Source organism: Lissotriton helveticus, chromosome 2_2 (assembly GCF_964261635.1).
Source record: "Lissotriton helveticus chromosome 2_2, aLisHel1.1, whole genome shotgun sequence".
In the NCBI taxonomy this organism is placed as follows: Eukaryota; Metazoa; Chordata; class Amphibia; order Caudata; family Salamandridae; genus Lissotriton; species Lissotriton helveticus.
In genome coordinates, this window is record NC_136060.1 from 416,307,929 (window position 1) to 416,334,423 (window position 26,495).

Genomic DNA, 26,495 nt, shown 5'->3' on the forward strand with positions numbered 1-26,495 from the left:
TGCCCAGAATAACAGGATGTTGAGCGTCCTTGCCGAGACTCGAACCTGGCCCCCAGTTCCCAGTCCGCCACTCTGACAGGAATGCCACATCCTGGGTACAAGGATGAAGGGAAGCAGATGCCGCATGAAAGCCCGGCTCGGTGCCGGCTCGAGGTTCCTGCAGGTCCTCGAGCCGAGCCAGGCTTCGGGCTCGAGCTTTCAGTGGCTCGTCCACCTACACTGAAAGGCCATCCTAAAAGCAGTACCTGAATCTTTGTATCCGTTATGCTTGATCTAAAAGTTGTGTTTACTTCAAACGTCATCACTCGGAGGCTCCCCTGGAGGACTGACTACCTGGAAGTCACTTTGGAGCGCTGAGCGCACTTTTATCAGAGACAAAAAAGCCTCGAGGAATAAAAGAACCGCTCCAGAACCGGGAGGTTTTAAAGCCTCTATAGGGTATATCAACTCCAGGCAAAATAACAACGGAGCAAAGCAAGCGATAGTGACTAATGGCAACGGAATCAAAAAATGACTTGATTAATGTGCAGCGCTTCTAATGCATGTGCGGTGGCCAGTCACGCGGACGCAGAGCGAAGACAAACAGTAAACACATTACACAACTGCAAAGTTGAAATAAAAATACTTAAATGAAGCTATCCTGGAAAGCATACAGCAGAGGAACTGCAGTTTAAACGACTTTCCCCGAACATCAGTACAGCGCTTGACGCGCAATGTGTAGCGTAAAACTCACCGCCTCTAGGCGCTTGGGGCCACTAAGAGCTTACACGGCAGGGGCGTGAAAGATGCAGTAACGAAAAGCGAGATGCGCCTTGAAACCTCCAACGCAACAAGGCTCAGACAGAAGCAACGTGTGTGTAAAACGCCTTAAAGCCCAGTACATAATGAAGATTAGAGGCAGTCGCCCACATTAGTACTTGAAAATGCAGTATGCCACCTGCACGTCTATGCATCACCCCCGAGGTCTGCGCTGATTCCTGCTTTCCATCTGCAGCACTCTGAGAAAAAAAAGTTGAAAACTGCCCTGACACAGATACCAGGCAGAAGAAGCCGTCAAAGTACCTTTCTTCGCGATGCGAACTGGAAGCAAAGACAGGCATAATAACCCTCTTCAGCGTGTGCTCCGGGAACACACGCAGCCATCGAGGCGCTAGAAACACAGGCAAGTCTCCGCCACCGCCCCCCTCCGCTCCCGACCACTCACCAGGTGCAGCTCCTGCCGGCGGGCATGCTGCCTGGCGCAGGCGGCGGGTGGTCTGGAGCAGGCTTCCTTCCTCCCAGCCTGGCACGCAGGCGAGTGCCGCCTTCGCCCCTCATTTCCTGAACCTCGGCTCCCTCCTTCCTCGTGGGCATCAGCGGGTTAAAGGCAGGCTGCACGGAACATGCGCGCAGGCGCTGCCCCCTGCTGGCGCCAGCTCGTACTGCAGCCCCTGGACCGGGCATGCAGCAGGGCTCCCGGGAACCAGGCGCGCGCCTCGGGTACACCTGTGATTCACCCAGGACCCAGTCACCCGACAAGGAGTGGAAGAACCCGTCAGAAGCAGGGTTGTGGGTTGGTCGGACTCGGACCCTGTGTGAAACGGTGACCACTTTTAACTCGTGCATTTATTTATATTAAGCACGATGTACAAACGGGTAGAAGTTCAGCTGATTAGAACACACGTTTTATACTTTCGCTTTCAGCAGCCATTTTCTGCAGAAACCAGAAGTTCTTGGAGCAAGTGTTCTATTTGCTTCCATGAGCATATATATATCTGCTACTTTGGTTCTTGTTCTGTAGCGTGTTCAATGTTTCCCCGGGCCTGTGCTTGCAGGTTCGTGACACGCGTCACGCCACCGTGTTCTCCACGCCTGCCCTCGGCCCCGTAGATGCGCCTGCAGCGTGGGCACGGCGGTGCCCTTCCCAGCCGGGAATGCTGACTGGCAGCGGCTGAATGACTGCGGGCGGCGCCGCCGTGAAAGTGTGGTGGGAGTAAGCCACAGCGGCCGCTCCATTCTATCGCCTCGGAAATCGCCCAGCCAGGATGTACCGGAGAAGTCGGGCGGCACTCTAGTCTACAGCAAGAAAGTGGACAGAAAATTTAAATACCCCCACTTTAGAGCTGAGTGGTCGCTCCCCAGTGTCCCTCTGAGATATCTGGTATCGTTTTGGCGCTTTGCTTTACATAATTGCAACTTTATTTGTGCCTGCTGCCTGCCTGATCGCCGCTGAGCTTACCTGCATTTTACTTAACTATTTAAAGTTTATTTCCACTCGGTTTGCGCGTTTGCTGTGCCCCCCCCTCCGCCTCCATTTTGTTTGTTGTTGTGCTCATCTTTAGCCCGCCCCGCCTCCCAGCTGAGACGCCCTCGCCCCTCCCCCTCCACCATCCATGTATGACAGGTGTTTTCGCGCGCAGCGTTCACGCGCAGCGACCACGCCCCAGTCGCGCCGAAGGTGCGCCAAAGGTAAGCCCGTCTACGCCCGTCCGCGCCTGGACCGCGCCCAGCGCCAGACCCCCCTGCTCCTCGCGCTGCCCAGCCCTCCCGCATTACCTACGATGCCGCCACCCTCCTAGCCCTCAACCCGGGTCGCGCCCCCAACTGCGTCCAAGCAGCTCCTGGACACACCCATGGACCCTTCTCCTGCTACTCCTGCAAATTCAGCGGCACCGACAACATCTCCGCTACGACCACACCACAGATTCCCGACCCCAACCACCTACAATGCATCCTTCTCAACACCCGCTCGGTCCACAGACACGCCATTGACCTATGGAATCTACTAGACACCATCTCTCCAGACATCGCCTTCCTAACGGAAACACGGATGAACGCTTCCTCCGCCCCAGACATCACCATTGCCATCCCTGAAGACTATAAGATCACTCGCAAAGACCGTACCGGCCACACAGGAGGAGGAATCGCTATCGTCCATAAGAAATCAATCCGCATCTCAACCAGCTCTGACGCCAACCTCGCCAACTCCGAACACCTTCACTTCCAGATCCACATCGACCCCAAGACCACACTCAGAGGCACCCTCCTCTACAGACCACCAGGACCCCGCGCAAAATTCAGTGAAGACATCACGGACTTCATCACTCCACACGCGCTCCCCTCCAAAGAATACATCCTTCTGGGAGACCTCAACTTTCACCTTGAAAAGATCAACGACCGCAACACCACCACCCTCTTGGACAACCTCGCCAACCTCGGACTGAAACAGCTGGTCACTTCCCCCACCCACATCGCAGGTCACACACTCGACCCCATCTTCACCTCCAGCAATCATGTCTCCTTCAGCCACACTACGGATCTCCTCTGGACTGACCACAGCTGCGTTCACTTCACCTACAACAAGCCAAAACCCACCAACCACCTCCAACCAACTCTGCAAAGAAACTGGAACAAAATCACCACCGACCAGATCTCCTCATCGCTCCTTCTAAACACCCCAGCCCACTCCTCTAACCCAAACCAAGCCGCCGCCAACTTCACCCTATGGTTATCCAACACCGCCGACACCTTAGCACCACTGAAAAAACGTCAAAGCAAACCTGGCAACAAGAAGGCCTCATGGTTCAACGATGATCTTAAGAAGTCCAAGAAACTCTGCCGCTCCCTTGAAAAGGCCTGGAAAAAAGACCCAACCACCAGCACCAAGGACGCCTTCAAAAACGCCACCCGCACTCACCACCAACTAATCCGAAAGGCCAAGAAAACAGCATTCAAAGATCGACTTGACAACAACGCCCACAACAGCAAGGAACTTTTCAACATCGTCAAAGAATTTTCCAATCCCTCGGCCAACTCCAACGACATCACCCCCTCTCAAGCCCTCTGCGACTCCCTAGCCTCATTCTTCCACAACAAGATTGCAGACATCCACAACAGCTTCGACAACCAACCCGGAGTCCAACCCACCCAACCATATGTTGAACATTCTCCCCCCTTGAACACCCTTAATGACTGGAACCCAATCTCCACTGAGGACACCATCCGCCTGATGAACTCCATCCACTCAGGATCCCCCACAGACCCATGTCCTCACCACATCTTCAACAAAGCAGACTCCGTCATAGCACCGCACCTCCGAGACGTCATCAACTGCTCCTTCAACTCCGCCACCTTCCCGGAAATCTGGAAACACGCTGAACTCACCGCCCTTCTGAAAAAACCCACAGCGGACCCCACCGAACTCAAAAATTACCGCCCCATTTCACTCCTTCCATTCCCGGCCAAAGTAATCGAGAAAGCTGTCAACAACCAGCTCGCCGCTTTCCTCGAAGACAACAAATCCCTCGACTCCTCACAATCTGGCTTCCGAGCAAAACACAGCACTGAGACCGCCCTCATCGCAGCAACAGACGACATTCGAACTCTACTGGACAATGGAGACACAGTCGCCCTCATCCTCCTCGACCTCTCTGCAGCATTCGACACAGTCTGCCACAGCACCCTTTTACAACGCCTCAGTAACATCGGAATACAAGGAAAAGCACTTGAATGGATCACCTCGTTCCTCACCGGAAGAACCCAGAGAGTCCGCCTCCCACCATTCAAGTCCGAGGCCACTGAAGTCATCTGTGGCGTACCACAAGGATCCTCACTCAGCCCCACCCTCTTCAACGTATACATGAGCCCCCTCGCGGCCATCGCCCGCCAACACAACCTCAACATCATCTCTTACGCGGATGACACTCAACTAATCCTTTCTCTCACCAAGGACCCTAGCACCGCCAAAACTAACCTACACGAAGGAATGAAAGAAGTTGCTGAATGGATGAAACACAGCCGTCTGAAACTGAACTCAGATAAAACAGAAGTCCTCATCCTAGGTACATCCCCCTCTGCATGGGACAACTCTTGGTGGCCGGAAGCCCTTGGAAAAGCACCCATCCCGACAGACCACGCACGGAACCTAGGCGTTATCCTGGATTCTTCACTTTCAATGAACAGACAAGTCAGCGCCGTATCCTCATCCTGCTTCAACATTCTTCGCATGCTCAAAAAAACATTTCGCTGGATCCCCACCGAAACCAGGAAAACAGTCACCCATGCTCTGGTCACGAGCCGACTGGACTACGGAAACACCCTCTACGCAGGTACTACCGCTAAACTCCAGAAGAAACTCCAACGAATCCAAAACGCATCAGCCAGGATCATATTAGACATCCCGCGCAACGAACACATCTCTGGTCACCTGAAAGACCTCCACTGGCTACCCGTCAATAAGAGAATCACTTTCCGACTGCTAACCCACGCACACAAATCACTCTACGACATCGGACCAGAATGCCTCAACTCACGACTGTCCTTCTACGCCCCCTCCCGCCAACTACGTTCTTCCAGCCAAGCCCTCGCCACTGTACCTCGCATCAACAAGACCACCATGGGAGGCAGATCCTTCTCATACCTGGCTGCTAAAACTTGGAACTCACTCCCCACTTACCTTCGCCTTACCCAGAACCACCTAGCATTCAGAAAGCAACTTAAAACGTGGATATTTGACAAGTAATCCTCCTCCTCTTCCTAAGCGCCTTGAGACCCTCTGGGTATGTAGTGCGCTATATAAATTCTCTGACTTGACTTGACTTGACTTTAAACAGCTCTCACATCAGACCGAGCGGGCGAAGCGAGCCAATGCAAGCTTCCTAAGCAGAGTTCCTTTCACTCGCCTTCCATCTATCCACCCATTTATCTTTCTATCTATTTGTCCATCCATCTGTCCATATGTTCACCTATACATATACCCACCCATTGCCCCGTCCCTCTATCAGCCATCCACTTAACATGTTCATGTATCCCTCTATCTTTTAACCGTCCATTCCCTCTTCATGTGTGTGTTCTTCAATACACCCTCCATGCACTTTCCCCATTCAATCCTTTCACTCCGTTCTGTCATTCATTTACCATTTCATCCTACCTTTCACCTTTCTTCCATCTTTCTCTTTACGTTTCCTTCCTTCTTGACACATTTCCTTTCACCTTACGTTCTTTTTTTCTCTTTGCACCTACCCATCTTTTTTCTCTCATCCTCACCTTTTCGTTCATATCTTTCTCGGCCATGCTCATTGTTCTCCAATGTGTTCCTCTCCATTTTCTACTATTCAATTGTTTTTTCTTTATGTGTTCCCTTCCCTGAGCATGCCATGTGACTGGGTTTCAGTCACGAAGATCGTTCACATTGTAAATAGTGTTCGAGGTATGGTATGACCACAATGTATTGCATAGGCTGGATGGCACTCTACATCTCTTCCAACTTTTATTAATTGAAAATCAACTTTCTATTTGCATCATGCATACATAGTCTCGAAGCATCTGACTCGGTGCTGGATTGGGGCAGAGACCAAACCTCTGGCTCCAGCCTCCATCATCTCTCACACCGGTCAGTGTGGTGACCGAGTTGACCGGCCCAGGGTTGGTGCCTGGGTGCTGAGGATCCAGCCACTGGGGTGTCCCTAGATTGCAGAGGCGACCTTAGGCTTCACCGTCCAGGGGTTTGGGAGTTCCAGGTTCTCCAGACAACATCTCACCCAGTTCCTCCTGGTCGTCATCGGCTTCTCAGGCAGACCTGTTGCTTGTTTGAACCAGGACAAATTTAGGGCTACTGTAGTGTGGCCCCGAAGGACAGTGACCATGGTTCCCTGAATATTCACAACGTTACAAATTTCTTTTTCAAAAGGCATAGGGAAATTCCACCCTAGGTAGCACTCCCGTATGATGACATGATCGTCCACAGACAGCAAAGGGGCAACGGGTCGCCAGATCTGACTAGCGCAGTTGTTCATGTTCCTATGTTTCCCTTGAGCGGCTTCAATGGAAGCAGCTCCTCACCTCTGTGGCCACCCGGGGTTCGATTTCTTCCATAGTGCTTCCACCTTGCTTGGGTCTGCTCGCAGCCCTTCTCTCGAGAACGCGTACTCAAAGAAGTCTATCAAGCTTTTATAAAACTACAATTTTTCCTTGGGTAGCATCAGTCCGCAGTCCAGATGCTGCATCGTTGCTCTGAACCACACATGATGTTCCTCAAGAGTGTCTGAGAAGATCAGGATGTCGTCATTGAGGTTTAAAACTACTACAAGACCAGAGAGTGTTTCACGGATGGTGTTTTGAAACACCTGCGCTGCAAAAGGATATGTCAAAGTTTAACGTCCGGTACCTCCGGAGGCACATGTGGGTCAATAATGTCGTTGCATAGCAACTGGCCGGTTCTAACTCCAGCTGGTGGTAACTGGCATGGAGGTCAAGTTTAGAAAACCATTGTGCGCCATTCAGGTTAGCCACAAAGTCATCCATAGTAGGGGTGAGGTGCCGTTCACACTGACTGGCCTTACTTGGAATTCTCATGACCCCACGGAGCCAAAAGGCCCCAAGTTGCTTAGGTTTGGGCGCAATTACTAGGGGTGAGACCCAGGGACCTTGTCGACCACCTTGTTGCTCCAGATTCCACAGCTCCTCCTCCACCAGCAGCAGCTGAAAGGGTACCCTCCAGTGGCGCAGCCCCGTGGGCCTCAAGGTCTCATCAATGTGCAGCCGCGCCTTGGTGTTCTTCAGCGGTTCTAGCCCTTGGAAGAGCTGGGGAAACTCCTGCATGATGACAGCGGCGTACGACTCCTGGATTTTCCCTGTGAAGATGACAAGGCTCAGGTCTTTAGCCGTGTGGCAGCCCAGAAAGGTGCTGGTGGCACCTTATGTGACATAGAAACGGGCCAGTGATGACCGTCCCGTCACTCACCACCACCACTACTCCTACCAGCGGCTGTTCCGTGCCACTGTAGGTGTAAATTCTCACTATGGTGGGAGCCAGCTTGGGGCATAGAGATATCCTGTCGAGCTGGGTGATGTCCATTACGTTAACTGAGGCTCTAGGGCCCTCACAAAGGTGCAACCGATCTCCACAGTGCACCTGGACAGTGGGCATTTGCGGTTGCCTTCTTTGCCTGCAAAGGAGATGCTTAATAACTTGCTAACTCCATTGTTGCCGAGCTCAGGATATAATCTCGGTTTGACCCCTGATAACTGTCTCTCGGGCTCCTCCTCAGCGATTGACAACTGTCGTAAGGTCGCTCTCAGCTTGCATTTATTCGCCGTCATCAGCCACTTCCTTTCGCTCCGGCGCACTTTGGAAAAGTTGTTTAGTTGCCCACAGCATGAGCACGAGCGCCCTCGAGCGGGGCACACATCCGGCGTTCGATACCCAAGGCTGCATTTGCCACACTTGCCATCCAGTTGTTGTGGAATGTTGGGGTAGGTTGTCTTTGGATGGCGTCCACTTGCTCTTCCTTTACCTTCACAATGCAAGTAGCCACAGGTGGGGTTGACCCTCTCACCACAGCCATGTCATCGGCTCTGCTGTTTGCCAGGTCAAGCGACCGTGCCAGGACGAGATGGCATCCAGGGCGATTCTTAGCAGGTGTAGAATGAGTCGTGGTAGAACCGCCAACCTGAAACCCTGTATCAACTGTGCCCTGATCCCTTCAGGCTGGTCAATGTTGACGCACATGCTTGCTAGTTTCCCGAGGTGTGCGTAGAACACATCCACAGACTCATCCTCTGTCGAGCTTGTCGCAGCTTAAACAGCTCGTAGTTTGGGTTAAACTGAGGGTCTAAATGCCGGGTCAAGGCCCCAACGGCAGCGTCAACGTACGTATCACCACGCATGTTGGGTGGGTCTTCAAGCGAGCCGTATAGTCCCGTCCCTCCAAAGTGAAGCAACAACCATCTCTGTACCACCCCATCCGTTTAGCGAGCGGCGCGGCAGTAATGTGGCTGCCTTCCAACCCAGGAGCGCCGCAGCTGCTGCCAGGACCACTAGCTCGCTACATGGCGGCAATGCCGTGACTGACGAGTGGGCACAGGGAGCGGGTGACATTGGAGCAGGGTCCTGCTGCTGCTCGGACATCATGCTAACTTTGCCCTGTGACAGCCGGTCTCCACAAGCTATTGGGACCTGGGCTGCTGTGCAGAGATTCACTATGCTGAGTCGACATTGGCGTCCTCTTTGACAGCACTCCTCCTACAGAATGTCTTAACTAGTGAGAGCCATGACACTGATTATCACCTCACTCCCAGCACATGGGACGTTCAGGACGCGGCTTTCGGGCCCACTGATCATACATCCTTTATGATGTCTCCTAAACGCCCTACCAGGCAGGCAAGGCAGTAGTCAATTCATCCGATCTCAGGGGCGCACACGACAGGCAGCCCCTCCCCTCTCTCTGACATGCACTGACCAGGATGACAGTAGAAGACACTGCTGTGCACACACGCACCAGGAGGTGACACTGCCTCGCACTGTCAGCGGTGTAGAGGCGCACAGGGACAGCTTCCTCGCTTGCAGCGGGCTGGATGATGGCACCGCCGGTATCGTACTGGAGGGGCAGCTGGGTGAGTCCCCCAGTGAGCCCTGAGCCCTGTTGGAGTGTCAGATGTAGCAGAGGCAGATGCCCGACTGCAGCCCTGACGTGGCCGCTCTGGGTGCCGTGCTGGGAGCGGCCCAGATGGCACGCACCACGGCGGGCGGCGACAGCACCAGTGGGGTACCGACGGTCCTTGTCGCCAATGTGGTGAACTTCGTCAGCCCCGGGGACGCAGATCTATAGCGTTCTAAATGCTTGCATGTCGAGCCGCAGTGATAGGGGCCACTCCACCAGCGGCCGCTCAACCCTTTATTTATCCCCTTGGACCATGTTTGGCCCTTAGATGTTGCCAAGAACAGAGCCCACATTTTCCTTTGTTGGTTTTGCGGAAGACATGTTCTCCAAGTAGTGATGTTGCTGGTGACTAGCAAGTGAAGTTGGATTCTTCTTAGGTTTCAGTGGAAGAATTCAGGCCTCTTTCTGAAGAAGACCTTGCGTTTGATGCTGAAGGACCTTGAAGGAAATTATTTAGGTCCTACGGAGGCAGACGAAGCACGGGGGTAGAGAAGTGAGAGGGTTTCCGCAAGGGTTCTACGTGCGACTTACCAACTAGATCACTATACTACAATCCTCAGAACTCTACGGTGCTGCAAGTAGGCTGATGCCTCTGGCACAACACCGGGGAACCTTTCAGGCTCAGACTCTTCGGGTCAAGAGGGCACATGGCCAAAGTACACTGCTGGCTGTAACCTGCTTTCGTACAAGAAAGCTCAATTCTGATCTGAAAGAAGCTGCACGTTGCAGTCAATTTAGCAAAACTATTTTCCATACTAAGCAAAAATGTACATTAGGCCTGCAACTGTGAACTAGCATTGTCTGGGAAGACATGTCACATTGGCCTGTGAGGGTCTGTGGTGACGGTGGAGGCAGCCTCGAGACACAGATGCCTCTAATCCTGGGCCTGTCATTCAGGGATCCTTCCCTAGGAAATTACACTCTTACTGGCGTCAGGTAAACCACAGATAGCTGGGGACAGACCCGCAGCAGCCTACGCAGGGCCTACTGTACACACCCTTAGGCTCTGGCCCCCAGCTGTAAGTTCCGACTGTGGTGGAGTGGAGGGAAAAGAGATGTGGGTACTGTTGCCACCTTCTCCAGACACTCCTGTCCTGGCACTGCGTATGGTAAGGCGATGCACCGAGTATTAATAAGTAGTAAGTCATTGTCAAAGGGTGCAACTGATGTCAACATTGGGTTTTGCAACACTAAAGGCCGTGCCAGCCATACTAGATGCCTGGCAGGATGAGGTCTCCAGCCCAGCCCTTTCTTCAGCGGCACCAGAAACATGTGTGGTGTTGACGGAGAGCAGGATTATGAAGAAGCAGCAGGGCAGCCACATATACACCATGACATTTCATGCTTTTAAAACATGGACTCGTTTCAGCATGGTGGGGACACATTTCCTCGCAATCATACTAGAAAGTCTTGGTGATAGGCAGTTTCCACTGCCTACTGTGCACTGGTTTGTCCTAGGGAATATCCCATTGACTTCAAGTAACTCAGAAGCAAGATACTCGCAGAGAGAGGCAGACTTCTGCTAGGACTCCCATGGATCCATTTTTGAGGCAGCTGCACTGGTTGCCAGTGGAAGGCACAGGGTTAACAGTTCAATTTTTGAGGCAGTTGCACTGGTTGCCAGTGGAGGCATGGGTTAAACAGCTCAAATTTGTGAGGCAGTAGCACTGGTTGCCAGTGGAAGGCACAGGGTTAACAGTTCAATTTTTGAGGCAGTTGCACTGGTTGCCCGTGGAGGCGCAGGGTTAAAATGGCTCAATTTTTGAGGCATGTGCACTAGTTGCCAATGGTGGCTCAGGGTTAACAGTTCCATTTTTGATGCAGTAGCACTGGTTGCCAGTGGAGGCACAGGGTTAACAGCTCCATTCTTCAGGCAGCTGCACAGGTTGCCAGTGGAGGTGCAGGCTAACATTACTCCATTTTTGAGGCAGTTGCACTGGTTGCCAGTGGAGGCATGGGTTAAACAGCTCAAATTTGTGAGGCAGTAGCACTGGTTGCCAGTGGAAGGCACAGGGGTAACAGTTCAATTTTTGAGGCAGTTGCACTGGTTGCCTGTGGAGGCGCAGGGTTAAAATGGCTCAATTTTTGAGGCATGTGCACTAGTTGCCAATGGTGGCTCAGGGTTAACAGTTCCATTTTTCAGGCAGTAGAACTGGTTGCCAGTGGAGGAGCAGGGTTAACAGTTCCATTTTTGGGGCAGTTGCAGTGGTTGCCAGTGAAGGCGCAAGGTTAACAGTTCCATTTTTGAGGCAGCTGCACTGGTTGCGAGTGGAGGGTGGTTGCCAGTGGAGACGCAGGGTACCATTGCTCCATTTGTGAGGCAGTTGCACTGGTTGCAACTGCCTCACAAATGCACCCATGCACCAAGTGGAAGCATGGGTAAACGGCTCCATTCTGCAGCCAGGTGCACTGGTTGCCAGTGGAGGCTCGGGGTTAACAGCTCCATTTTTGAGGCAGCTGCACTGGTTGCCAGTGAAGGCGCAAGGTTAACAGTTCCATTTTTGAGGCAGCTGCACTGGTTGCGAGTGGAGGCGCAGGGTACCATTGCTTCATTTTTGAGGAGGTTGGACTGGTTGCCAGTGGAGGCGCAGGGTTAACAGTTCCATTTTTGAGGCAGTTGCCAGTGGAGGCGCAGGGTACCATTGCTCCATTTTTTGAGGCAGTTGCACTGGTTGCCAGTGTAGGCGCGGGTTAACAGCTCTATTCTGCAGGCAGCGGCACTGGTTGCTAGAGGAGGAGCAGGTTAACATTGCTTCATTTTTGAGGCAGTTGCACTGGTTGCCAGTGGAGGCGCAGGGTTAACAGTTCCATTTTTGAGGCAGTTGCCAGTAGAGTCGCAGGGTTAACAGCTCCATTCTGCAGGCAGCTGCACTAGTTGCCAGTGGAGGCGCAGGTTTATCAGTTCCATTCTTTACGCAGTTGCACTGGTTGCCAGTGGAGGCGCAGGCTTAACGGTTCCATTTTTGAGGCAGTTGCACTGGTTGTAAATGGAGGCGCAGGGTTAACAGCTCCATTCTGCAGGCAGCTGCACTGGTTGCCAGTGGAGGCGTAGGGTTTACAGTTCCATTTTTGAGGCAGTTGCCAGTGGAGGCACAGGGTTAACAGCTCCATTCTGCAGCCAGCTGGGTTAAAATGGCTAAATTTTTGAGGCAGTAGCACTGGTTGCCAGGGGAGGCAGGGGTTAACAGTTCCATTTTTGAGGCAGTTGCACTGGTTGCCAGTGGAGGTGCAGGGTTAACAGCTCCATTCTGCAGCCAGCTGCACTGGTTGCTAGTGGAGGCGCAGGGTTAAAATGGCTCAATGTTTGAGGAAGTTGCACTGGTTGCCATTGGAGGCATGGGTTAACAGTTCCATTTTTGAGGCAGTTGCACTGGTTGGCAGTGGAGGCGCAGGGTTAAAATGGCTCAATGTTTGAGGAAGTTGCACTGGTTGCCAGGGGAGGCATGGGTTAACAGTTCCATTTTTGAGGCAGTTGCACTGGTTGGCAGTGGAGGCGCAGGGTTAAAATGGCTCAATGTTTGAGGAAGTTGCACTGGTTGGCAGTGGAGGCGCAGGGTTACCAGTTCCATTTTTGAGGCAGTTGCCAGTGGAGGCGCAGGGTTAACAGCTCCATTCTGCAGGCAGCTGCACTGATTGCCAGTGGAGGAGCAGGGTTAAAACGGCTAAATTTTTGAGGCAGTAGCACTGGTTGCCAGTGGCGGAGCAGGGTTAAAATGGCTCCATTTTTGAGGCAGTAGCACTGGTTGCCAGTGGAGGAGCAGGGTTAAAATGGCTCAATTTTTGAGGCAGTAGCACTGGTTGCCAGTGGAGGCATGGTTAACAGCTCATTTTTTGAGGCAGTTGCACTAGCGGCCAATGGTGGCTCAGGGTTAACAGTTCCATTTTTGAGGCAGTAGCACTGGTTGCCAGTGGAAGGCACAGGGTTAACAGTTCCACTTTAAAGGCAGTTGCACTAGTTGGCAATGGTGGCTCAGGGTTAACAGCTCCATTCTTCAGGCAGCTCCACTGGTTGCCAGTGGAGGTGCAGGCTATCATTACTCCATTTTTGAGGCAGAAGTACTAGTTGCCAGTGGAAGGCACAGGGTTAAAATGGCTCAATTTCTGAGGCAGTTGCACTGGTTGCCCGTGGAGGTGCAGGGTTAAAATGGCTCAATTTCTGAGGCAGTTGCACTGGTTGCCCGTGGAGGCGCAGGGTTAAAATGGCTCAATTTTTGAGGCAGTAGCACTTGTTGCCAGTGGAGGCGCAGGGTTTAAATGGCTCAATTTCTGAGGCAGTTGCACTGGTTGCCAGTGGAGGTGAAGGTTAACAGTTCCATTTTTAAGGGAGTTGCACTGGTTGACAGTGGAGGAGCAGGGTTTACAGCTCCATTTTTAGGGCAGTTGAACTTGTTGCCAGTGGAGGAGGGGGGTTAACAGTTCCATTTTTGGGGCAGTTGCACTGGTTGCCAGTGGAGGTGCAGGGTTAACATTTCCATTTTTGAGGCAGCTACACTGGTTGCCAGTGGAGGCGCAGGATTAACAGTTACATTTTTGAGGCAGTTGCCAGTGGAGGAGCAGGGTACCATTGCTCCATTTTTGAGGCAGTTGCACTGGTTGCCAGTGGAAGCATGGATTAATAGCTCCATTCTGCAGGCAGCTGCACTGGTTGCCAGTGGAGGCGCAAGGTTATCAGTTCCATTTTTGAGGCAGTTGCACTGGTTGCCAGTGGAGGCGCAGGGTAAACAGTTCAATTTTTGAGGGAGTTGCCAGTGGAGGCGCAGTGTTAACAGCTCCATTCTTCAGGCAGTTGCACTGGTTGCCAGTGGAGGCATGGGTTAACAGCTCCATTCTGCAGGCAGCTGCACTGGTTGCCAGTAGAGGCGCAGGGTACCATTGCTTCATTTTTGAGGCAGTTGCACTGGTTGCAAGTGGAGGTGCAGGGTTAAAATGGCTCAATTTCTGAGGCAGTTGCACTGGTTGCCCGTGGAGGCGCAGGGTTATAATGGCTCAATTTTTGAGGCAGTAGCACTGGTTGCCAGTGGAGGCGCAGGGTTAAAATGGCTCAATTTTTTACGCAGTTGCACTAGTTGACAGCGGAGGAGCAGGGTTAACAGCTCCATTCTGCAGGCAGCTGCACTGATTGCCAGTGGAGGTCCAGGGTTAACAGTTCCATTTTTGGGGCAGTTGCACTGGTTGCCAGTGGAGACGCAGGGTTAACAGTTCCATTTTTGAGGCAGTTGCACTGGTTGCCAGTGGAGGTGCAGGGTTAACATTTCCATTTTTGAGGCAGCTGCACTGGTTGCCAGTGGAGGCACGGGGTTAACAGTTACATTTTTGAGGCAGTTGCCAGTGGAGGCGCAGGGTACCATTGCTCCATTTTTGAGGCAGTTGCACTTGTTGCCAGCGGAGGCATGGATTAATAGCTCCATTCTGCAGGCAGCTGCACTGGTTGCCAGAGGAGGCGCAGGGTTAACAGCTCCATTCTGCAGCCAGCTGCACTGGTTGCCAGTGGAGGCGCAGGGTTAACAGCTCCATTCTTCACGCAGTTGCACTGGTTGCCAGTGGAGGCGCAGGGTTAACAGCTCCATTCTTCAGGCAGCTGCACTGGTTACCAGTGGAGGCGCAGGGTACCATTGCTCCATTTTTGAGGCAGTTGCACTGGTTGCAAGTGGAAGCATGGGTGAACAGTTCAATTCTGCAGCCAGCTGCACTGGTTGCCAGTGGAGGCGCAGGGTTAACAGCTCCATTCTTCACGCAGTTGCACTGGTTGCCAGTGGCAGGCGTGGGTTACCTTTCGGATTATATTTGCACAGCACTCTGAGGAGAATGGTTCAGCAGCCACTGCTTACTTGACAGATACATTATAACTATAAACCAGAGTTCTTAGGCGGCAAAATGAAGCCATCATAGTTCTACAAAAGTTCAGCAAAGCAAAAATTGGGGCGCAGATTAATAGGGTGCTAAATTATGGAATAAGGTCCCAGAATGAATCTGGAAACTGTCAACTACACAAGGTTTTGCAAAGTCAAAGTAATACCATCATTAAGATCGCACACGAATCACAGGTGTACACTAGGATGACGTCGAGTCGTTAACGCTCTACTACCGCTCTGCTTTGTTAAGTGACTCAAATTGTATATACTATATATCAATATGAAATGACAAAATGAAAAAAACAGCAAGAACAGCTCCCAACCTGCACTGCAAGATGACACAGAACCATCAAAAAAGAATTTGACACGTGTCCTTGTTCATACATGCCCTATACTTTCAAAAGAAATGCTGAAAATCAACCCATAAAAACTGAAAAGTAAAATACCATTAATCTCTTCAGAAAAAAAACCCTGAGTATGTCAGAATGAACTAAATGCAGCAAGACTTTGAATAAAGACGGAATTTAAGGCTCAGTGGTGCAATTTTACTTGTGATCTGATTTGAGAGTGATGGAAATACAAGAACAGGAGCAAGCAATGTTTGCAATCAGGGTCTGTATTTTCAGATTTGCCACCTGCCATTTTTCACAGTGTGCCTTTCTCCAGGTAATAAATACCTGGCTACATAGTTGGAAAACTGCACAAATAAATGCACAGAACTGGGGGCAATAATTCAAATTTCACATGATAATCCTCATTCCGGACATGAAAACTTTGAACTGAGCAGTTATTTTACCCAAGTAACAAGATGCACGGTACTTGATGGATTTTTCCCTAAATATATTTCTGCTTTTCTTCATGTCATTTAAAAATCCCGTGTCAGTCCCCTATTATCACTTTCGCATCAATTTCACCTCTCTCCATATCCTTCGCAACTGCGTCACATACCTCTGCTTTCATTTGTGTAATTTCACTATCTTGTGTTTAAATGTGTTCATTGTCTAGCCCCCCTCTCTAATTTATGAGCGTGAATTCCACTGTATACCCCTCCCAGGGTCTAAAATCGGTTCCATATTTTTTCTTACGCAATCCAGTTAAGTTACTGGAGGTCCTTTTTCTTTAACTATCTAACCAACCTTGTTCTGCTATTTATAGAAAATCAAAGTAAACTGTATTTTTCTATTGAATTCTTACCTTATGTTGCACGTACCGCATTTTGGATTAAACTGGTATAAGCAATTACTAAAAATGAATAAATACGACCGCAGTGCGGTCATGTCTCCAGTTTCCTTCTGTACTGAAAAGAGACTTCACATCTAACTCAGATGGAACAATTCCGCTACCTCAAAGTTAAACCCGTGTTCTACTGTTCCTTGCCTTCTAAGCATGCATATTATCTGAATTATGCGGTGCATACAAAATGGGACAGCAAAGAGAACAAACACCATTACAACCTAGAAATGAAATGCAACTTACCTCGAAGCAATTCTTAAAATCCAGCTGGGCCTTTTCATTTTCGGCATCTGTCTGCGCCTACACAATGCCCTGCAGAGACGAAGAACAAACAATTCACTGTCAGTAAAGAAGTGTGTCCAAGTGCCAACAGAATGACCTGTTGTTTAACAATCACTTAGTACTGCTCGTTTTTACAACGCGTGTTTATGTAGCTGTGATTTAGAACACAGAAGCTGCCCATCACATCCCAGGCACCTTTTCACCAAAAGTCTCATCATACGCCTTGGACAACAAAGTGAACGAGGGTATTATTTTTTACAGTTGTACATCTCGATACCTTTAGAATGTCATAATCTTATACCTCGGCGACTTTCATTTTGGCTTTAGCTCATTCAACATATTTCAAGGGCCTTTTGGTGAGAGTTAGTGAATACTACACGTGCCTGTGACTAGGCCTCGGTGAAGTCAACAGAACCTGATATTCCACTTTGAGGATTTAGAATTTCTGGGTCAGTCTTGTATCCTCCCTTTCGTAACAGTCTCACCTCTCTCTAGAGATCCTTGGCAGCTCCACCGGATGCCTCTGCTTTCATTCTTCGAAGCATTTCCTGTCTTTTGATGAAATGTGTTCAGGCATGCTCTTTGTTTCATTGTAGGCCAACCCTAGAGTCTCAAATAAGTTAGTCGAGGTCCTTTATCTTCAATTACTTAACCAACCTTGCTCAGCTACATATGTAACAAACTTTTATTTTTTTTGCTTTTGCACTGATGTTATACCTTATGTTGCATGTACAGTACCTTGGATTAATGGGTATAGTCAATTGCTGCCTCATCTCTTCATTTTTTTCTGCAAATAAGGACTCGAGTTTCCTTCTGTACAGTAAATAGAAGTCAAATGCAACTCAGATGGGTAAACCATTCTATTACGTGGGCGCTATAAAAGAAGACGAAGCTTGTCCCCCTTCTGGCTTCTGCGCGATATGGGTAGCAGCATTCGATGATTTGATTAGCTTAGTGTTTGGGTTGGATAATACATGGGTATCTTTTCCACCAGACTGTTATTAGCACCAATCATCTGGCTTCAAACAAAACCTTGCCGAATGGAACAGTAGCATCTAAAGAGCCAGTAAATATACTGGGTGACAGAGAGGAGTTTCGAGCACAGCACCAGGCTGCTGCCTATGCAGGGCCACACACACAGATAGAGGCAACCAGTGCCTGAAGAGTTAGCAGAGCTCTGGGAGCAGACGTGGACTGTCTGTTCTTTACAGAGCCGCATCTTCAGCTCCTTCCGATATTGGAGCAGTCTTTGTGAATACAGGAATGGTGTTCCAGAGCCTGGGCCCAAAGAGAGAAAAGAAGGCCTGCTGCTTTTTTTAAAATTAGTATATATCTTTTTTTAACACTTCTTTGCCTCTAGTCTCATGGTGTCATGGCTGCTGGGAGCCACCGGAGATTGGGAGCTTGTCAGTCAGATAGGCAAGGGGGATGGTCATGTCAGCTTTTAAGGCCTCGCCTGGCTGCGCTTGCGCTGTCTCAGAGACATGCTGTATTCATGTATGGACTTGACGCTCCACCCATCTTTTCAACTGGCTCCTGTTACTTTCCTTTCTAAATGGTTGCTTTTGATTCATCAATAGGCTTAGTACTCCCTCCTTACTACCACCTTTTACACTTCTGTAACCTCCAGGAGGGCTGGCCTTTTTACTTGTGCTGTTGTTGGCAGGACACTCTCCCGCAACCGCCTGTTTTAGCTGTCCTCTAGCAGCGCTCATGCTCAGCTGATGGGTGCCTTTCCTAATCTGCTTTGTGTGCTTGGAATATTATTGGTTCAGACCCCTCCCACCTCCCGACACAGCTTGGGCATGCACCTTTGTTTATGAACAGAGCAGCAATCATTTTTGGCTTGTCTGTGTTGCCTTTAGCCCGTCCCTTCTCTCCTAACACAATGCTGTTCATTTGCATTCGATTTATGCCCAAATCACAGTTTTGGTGTGTACTTCCCCACACCTTTATTAACGGCGCCGCAATAACTTTGGGCTCATCAGTGTCCGTGTTGCTTTAGCCCCACCCTTCCCTTCTCATGTCGTTCATTTGCATTGTGTTCATGTGTGCATCCGTTTTGTGCGTACTTCCCTGTGCCTTTATTTTTTTATGATAAATATCAATGATTTTGGCCTCAACAGTGTCTGTGTCCAAGATGCTTGAACACCTCCCTTCCCTCCTCATGTCGGCCCACTTTCACATTAACAGAGGCGCCCGCTTTGAAATTAATAATACGGGTGCCCACTTTCAGATCAACAACACGGGCGCCTGCTTTATACTGCAGCACGGCACCCGTTTTTATTATTGGGCAGTATAGTGAAGCAATACCCACCACAAGGGTAGCGAATCAACCAGCACTGCAATCCGGGCACTGCACCACAGTAATCCTCACCACCCAAGCCCCACTCCACCAAACCATCTCATTGTATCTCCAGTTCAATTGTCGCTTGTTTCCGATAGTTTCTCTCCTACCAATGTTTTTAGGTCTCGCCTAGCCATGTTGCAGGGTGCAGTACCAAATGTGGCCAAAAGAGGTCCAATGGGACATCATTTAGCCACATAAGGTACTGCACAGTGTAGCAGGGCTAGGTAAAAACACTGGCCTTTATAATGCAAATAACTCCAACTCCAACGAATGCGAGACCTACTGCATTTATGTTTGTTCAGTGATGAGGCTGGTTTTAAAGATAGTGTAGGCCGGAAAGGGGAGCCAGTGTAGTTTCATCTGGGTGGGGCTGATGTGGTCACATTGGTTCAGGCCATGGCAGAGACGTCCTGTAGCGTGTAGGATCGTCTAAATAGGTCTACAACTAGCAGGTTCCACTGAATCAGCTATGCATTTTTTTTTTTAAAGCAATAGATTAATGGAATCATACAGACTACATAGAAATTATCTTCAGAGATAGCATTTAAAGTAAATCATTAAGCTTGAAGAGTAATTGTATTTTTATAATAAAGATATTAGCAGCATAAACTGTCAATTCATTAGCAACTATAAATACTTTCACTGCAGCATGCAATCTCAGCAATACAGGTCCCCTCTGCGAGAAGAGATCTGTAATTGACATCTTATGAAGGTTTGCATGGTATGTGCAAGATCTGCTCAGCATCTTTGTCATGTCTGGTGCTGGACAGAAGATGGAAGGAGCCAAGGAGCAGGCTCCTCTTTAATGCATTTATCTCTAACCTTCAGCGTATACAAACAAGTGATAGATGGAATCCTTGAATTAATCTCAGCCACAGGTGAATACTGGGGTCTCATCCCAATCCATCATTATTTTGTACACCATGCCCCCCCTCAGTTCCGACCCAGCTACATGCAAATCAGTCTTGAACCGGCTCCAATCGCAACAGTCCAGCCCGAACTGCCAAGCCAGGTCCACCCTGAACCGGAACACAAACGACCCAGGAACGGTTTCGCCCTAGTTATGGGCTCATCAGCCGGGTACAGCTTGATCCCAGCACAGTGTGCACGAGACCCATGTCTGGGCATACTTGTCCCACTTAGGCCAACATACTAACTTCTACAAACAAGTGATGGGTGCAGTGCTTGAATGGATCAAGGGCGGGATAAGCTAGGAAAAAGCACCCCCAGAAGGCTGGAAAAAAATTCCCCTCACCTCCTGTTCTTCACATGTGCAAGTGCGTTGGAAAATCAAAATAAATGCCAGCAAAAATCTGCACGGACGAGAGGAACAACTGCCAGGCACTAGACTGGGTAGTGAGAAGCTCATTTTAAATCCAGAGTGAGACTTGCTAGGATCATCAGAGAATCCATACCAGGTGTAGCTCCAGGGTACTAAGATTTTCCAACTTTTCTAATTTACGATATTATTTTTCAGATTTTAAGCCACTAATCTTGTAACAGTAACGAGTGCAGTGAGGACAGATACATATTGATACACTAGTCCCCGAAGGAGTCCTGCACAAAATTAGCAACAATACATCTACAGTGTTAATTATAAACAGTAAGCCATGTTTTAGTGTAAAACCATGTCCATTTCCATTGTCCCTCAAAGGCCCACTTTTTCAGGCACACAGTCTGTAATCTTGTACGAAGAAAACACATTTTAGGTTTTTCAGTCTGCACCATCGTTTTCTTCCAAACTCTCTGGCCAAATTCTAAAAAAGTGAGTTTCAGTGCAGTCTCAAATATGGTATTGATCAGGCCCTTTTGGACCTATTTGGACACCTCTGTCCTAAACCTTTCTGGATCCAGTTCATTTTCCTCATGGTCACTGTTGCCAGAGACCTATTCACATTCAACCGGAGTAAAATGAGCTGCAGCTCTAGATGACGCAGTCCCACATGCATCACTACTCACTCTCAAGCGGAGATGAGAGTCGCTGGGTACCAACCAGCCATCACTTTCCCCACAGAGTAAACACAAGCACACACACAATATACAGATTCAAACAAAGTAACAGGTCCAGGGATCCTAGGTCTAGATATTGATTCCTAAGGAATTAGAGGGTGAAGGAACTTTGCTTGAAGCTCTGGACCGTGATAGCTTCGCAAAGTCAAGTAGGGTTGTATATTTGTGAGCTAGTGTTCCTTCCTTTTGCATAAAAAGTTGATCAATGAGGGTAAATCATTATTATCAAATCCTTATTGTCAAATATCTCACTGAGAGAAGTGAAATGAATGTTTCCTTATGTAATGCAACTGGTCCTCATGTAAAGCGCTCTGATATCTTGGGGCCAAGTTTGTGCCATATAAAAATCCACCCAAAAATAAGAGAAAAATAAGAAAAATAAAGGAGCCTCAAGCCCCCTTGCACTATATGGAGCTAAAAAAAATAATAACCAATGAAAGAGAAAAGCTGAACCTTAAACTTCTGAAATCTACTGGCTGATTGTTTGACTATGGTAAACCAACCCTCAGTTACAGCCTAACGTAATATGTAGCTGTAGAGAAAAAGATCAACTCCTTAGTTTTGGAACATTACTGCCGAGCAAATTCAACAGAAAAGGAAAAAACAGTGTTTGGGATTTTAATAAAGGACTGTGGCCGATCTTCAAATGGTTGCCTCAGAACACCCGACGGACCGTCACGCAAGCACTCATCCCCAGCAAGCTGGACTATGGCAACACTCTACGCCAACATTTCCAGACAACTCCTACAGAGATTCTGGACTACCCAGAATACCACTGGAAGACTCATACTCTTACTCCACGCCGCCCCTCAGGAAGCTTCATTGGCTCTCCATTCACAAGTGTAGCAACATAAAGAGCCCTACACAACACAGGACCACAATACCTGTACTGCTGCATACACTTTCACCAACCCACCAGACATCTATGCTCTGCCTCAAATCTCACACATTCCCCACATCCGCAAAAGCAAAACTGGAGCTCGCTCATTCTCCTACATAACACCCAAGACATGGCACAACCTTCCTCAACACACCAGAGCCTCCTCCTCCTCGAGTTCCACATGAGGCTTATAAGCAGCTTGGGGACCAGACACCTGCCCAAGCGTCTTGATATCCTCTCGGGTGATTAATGCTCTATACAAATCAACATAATACAAAACAGAACAAAGCTGTATTTTCTGCTCTATGAAGAAATGCGGCCTGCAGGGAGCAGCATCTGACCTGCTGCCGCAGGCCGAGGGTGCAGATTGTGAGGTCACTTCTGTGCTGGCTCACTGTCACACAGTGTTCCACATCAATGACCTCATGGCGGAAGCTTCAGAGATGCATGGGTGAGGAATGCGGAGACGCCTGGGGAGGGGTGCCAGGTGAGTGGAGTGCCCAAGGAGATCTGCAACACCCATCTGAGCTGTATGGAAGGAATCCCTTCAGAAACGACTTCCACTCCTATCCTCCACCCCGCCTGCTCCAGAATGCACTCTCCCAGGCTCCAGCAGAAAAACCCATGTTCCTACATGAGACAAACTATACTACAGTGCTCATACCAACCAGCCAGCGATTTAGCAAAGGAAAATGCAATTTCATCACCTCACCGCAACCTATACTGGACGGTGAGCTGACCGACAGGATGCTGGGGAGGACTTGGCGGCAGGAAAGAGCAAGATAGGGTGAAAGTGCGGTGGGGGGGAAGAAAAACAGGAACGAGCATGAGAGAAAAGAAAAAAGACCACAATAGATGAGGTGGGAAAGTTGCCAAAATAAGAGGTAGAGAGAAAATTAACTGTGTCTGTGAAGAAACGATATGACTTCATGCCCTGCCTCCCAAACACAATTGAATTAGTCTTTCAGCAAAACAAGGTTTTAGCTTTTGGCACTGGTGACCAAATGGCAAAAGAAGGATACAATATCTAGAGAAGGATACAATATCTAGAGAATAGCAGAGGCTCTGAGTTGATTGCTTGCAGTGGCTACATCAGACAAGTAAAAGTTGTCCGACCATGTTAGTTTTCTGGGTTTTAGTCACCCAGAGATCTTTGTTGTAAAGCTTCACAACAAAATATTAATGAAGATCACCTGCTAACAAACAAGCACTGGCAAAGGTAATAGGTCTGGGTTTAGTGCTAAAATGCCGCATAAGAAATGCGTTACTTACCTGTAACAGCAGTTATCCAGTATTGGTGTCTTTCATAGATTCACATGCCTGAATCATTCCCCGTCGTCGAGACGGGAGCCTCCGGTATATAGAAAAGTAATGTCCTATAGACATACATAAAGAAAAATAGGCCTAAGGGCCTCACCTTAGTAGCCTATCCTTGTCCTTATGCAAAAAGGACCAAACTCTTAGAGCCAGCCAATCAGCGATCACCTCCCTCTAGAACATTCCCTGCAGGAGCCTCAGTCTCTCAGATTTTCGTACGCACCAAGCTAGGTAGGCGTAATGCAGGTAGAGAGAAAGTGAGACCTTCCAGGGGAGGCAGGAGGGTTGCATGTGAATCTATGAAAGACACCAATACTGGATAACTGCTGTTACAGGTAAGTAACGCATTTCTTATCCAGTATTAGGGGTGTCTTTCATAGATTCACATGCCTGAATCAGAGTAGTTAGCAATACACTATGCACATCTTCGAAGCAATGATGCCATATAATCAGTGATATAACACACTTAGTATCAGGCGACTGTAAGCATTAGGATACATCAACATAACCAAATAGAAGAGATGTGCATACCAGGATGGCGGGATGTAGGAAGGCTCACCTCACTGGAATAGATGTCGAAGCACTGCCTGACCCACTGCTGCGTCCTGCAGAAGCTCAACATCCAGGCAGTAGTGCCTGGCGAACGTATGCGGTGACTTCCACGTCGCTGCTCTGCATATGTCCAGAATCTGCACTCCAGCGAACAGCGCTGCTGATGTGGACATTGCTCTTGTGGAATGTGCATGAACCGTGGCATTCAACGGCCGGCCGGCCTTGCAGAATGCTATCGCTGAAGAGATCCACCTAGATATACTCTGTTTTGTTAGAGGTAGACCAAGCCTTGGTCTACTGTAGGCCACAAAAAGTTGTGAAGACTTCCTGAAGCCTTTCGTCTTGTCCAAGTAAAACTTTATACACCTTTTGAGGTCTAAGGAGTGTAATGTTCTTTCTGCTGCAGTGGTAGGGTTTGCAAAGAAGGAACGTAGAGCCACCGGTTCATTAAGGTGGAAGTCCGACGGGACTTTTGAGATAAACCTAGGATTGGTTCTCAGGATTACTCTGTCGTTATTAAATAGTAGAAAAAGATGCTGGATTGAAAACACCTGTAGCTCACTGACCCCCCTTGCAGATGTGAGCGTCAGGAGGAGTGCTGATTTCCACGAGGCATACTTTAGGTCAGCTCAGTGTACTGGTTTGAACGGATGTTTCATGAGCTGGTTAAGAACCACATGGAGATGCCAGGTAGGTGGCAACATCCTTACTGGCGGGAAAGATCTGTATAATCGTTTTAGAAATTGCTTAATCAACCCGCTTGACCAGAGCGATGGACTCGTTCAAGTTCTTTATAACGAGATATTGCTGCTAAGTGTACTTTAATGGAGGAGTGGGCTAGGCCCGACTGTGCCAGATGTAATAGATAAGTTAATATTTGCTCCGGTGATGTGGAGAAAGGCCGAATTCCTTGATCTGCACACCAAACACAAAAGCGCTTCCATTTCAGGGAATACGTCTTGGTCGTGCTATCCGCCCTTGCTCTGGCAAGAATGTCTGCAGTCTTGTGGAATATTCAGATTGTGGAACTCTCTGAACTCAGGAGCCAGGCGACGAACCTGAGAGACTTCAGATCCGGATGTTGCACTTTATTGTTGTTCATTGTAAGCAGAGATAGATACTGCCGCAGGTGGACCGGCGGCTCCAGGGATAGACGGTGGAGCTCCGTGAACCAATGTCGCCTCGGCCAAGTTGGGGCTATTAAAATTAGAGTACAAGGCTCCACCTAAATTTTGCTGAGGACTCTGGGAAGCATGGGGAATGGCGGAAAGGCGTACGCAACGACGTTGCGCCATGCGATGGAAGATGCATTCCCTAGAGACCCTGACTGGGGATGCCAACTTGCGAAGTGTGGGTATTTGGCGTTCATTGTCGTCAAAAATAGATCGATTTGCGGCGTGCCCCATCTGGAGAAGATCTGGTCGATAATTTGTTGATCTAATTCGAACTCGTGTGACGATGTTTTCTGCCTGCTCAACACGTCGGTGAGCACATTGTCCATGCCTGGGACATATTCCGCTCTTAGGGTTATATTGTGGAGTGTGAGCCAATTCCAGATTAATTTGTGCAACTCGCGAGAGTGTGTCAGAGAGCGTGTCTCTCCCTCTTTGTTGAGGTAGTGCTTAGTCGTGGTGTTGTCTGGCCGGATGAGCACCAGGGAATGTTTTATTCTTGGCAGGAAAGCTTGAAGGGCCAGGAAGACCGCCCGCAGTTCAAGCAGATTGATATGTATTTTCTTCTCCATAGGAGACCACTACCCGCTTATCTGTAGCTCTTGCAGAAAAACTCCCCAGCCTTCCAAGGAGGCGCCTGTTGTGACAACATGAGGAGCAGCCGGAAGCAGGAATGACAAGCCTTGAGACAGGTTTTGAGGTTACATCCACCATTGCAGGTCTCCGACCATTTGAGGATTCACTTTTATGTGGTCGTCGAATGACCCTGTGTATTGGACCCACCGCTTCGAGAGCACCTCCTGTAGATTCCTCATTCGTAGTCGACAGTGAGGAATCAGGAGGATACACGCTGACATCATCCCCAGGAGGGATTTGAAGAGACGGACTGTCAAGACTTTCTTCGTGGCTACTATAGCAGCTAGTGCAAGGGGCTTGTTCATCCTCTCTCTGGATGGGAAAGCTTTTGCTGACCGTGTGTCCAGGGTTGCACCTAGGAAACTGATGCACTGAGAAGGTTGTAGGACCGATTTTTCCTGATTGAGGGTGAGACCCAAGCAATCGAAAAGCTTTAAACAGGCGTTGGAAGACCTGGACGTGTCTTCTAAGGATGGAGCCCTGACCTGCCAGTCATTCAGATACGGAAAGACTTGGTGAGGGCACTGTCTGAGATATGCCGCCACCGGGGTACGACATTTCGTGAATATGCGCGGTGCAGACTTGAGCCCGAAGGGCAGAACGCGAAACTGCAAGTGTCTGCCCGCTACTGCAAATCGCAAGTACCTTTTTGTGATTCCTGTGAATTGGGATATGGAAGTAAGCGTCCTGTATGTCCAGGGACGCCCTAAAATCCTGCTGTTACAGTAGTCGCAAGACCTCCTGGATCTTTACCAAGCGAAACAACTGCTTCTTAGGAATTTGTTGAGGGCC

At 49.3% G+C, this 26,495-nt stretch overlaps 1 protein-coding gene across 3 annotated transcripts in view; it reads right to left on the reverse strand.

Moving 5' to 3' along the window:
- The window catches only part of ST3GAL5 (ST3 beta-galactoside alpha-2,3-sialyltransferase 5), a 442,038-nt gene that overhangs the window by 240,308 nt on the left and 175,235 nt on the right, over positions 1-26,495 (reverse strand). For 2 of the 3 annotated variants that reach the window (XM_078678657.1, XM_078678658.1), the window contains exon 3: positions 16,748-16,816. In XM_078678657.1, the coding sequence (XP_078534783.1) occupies positions 16,748-16,794 (47 nt within the window). In that variant the 5' untranslated portion in view covers positions 16,795-16,816. Of the gene's footprint in view, positions 1-1,204; positions 1,360-16,747; positions 16,817-26,495 lie in introns of those variants that run through there. The other variant, XM_078678656.1, reaches the window with a different exon arrangement.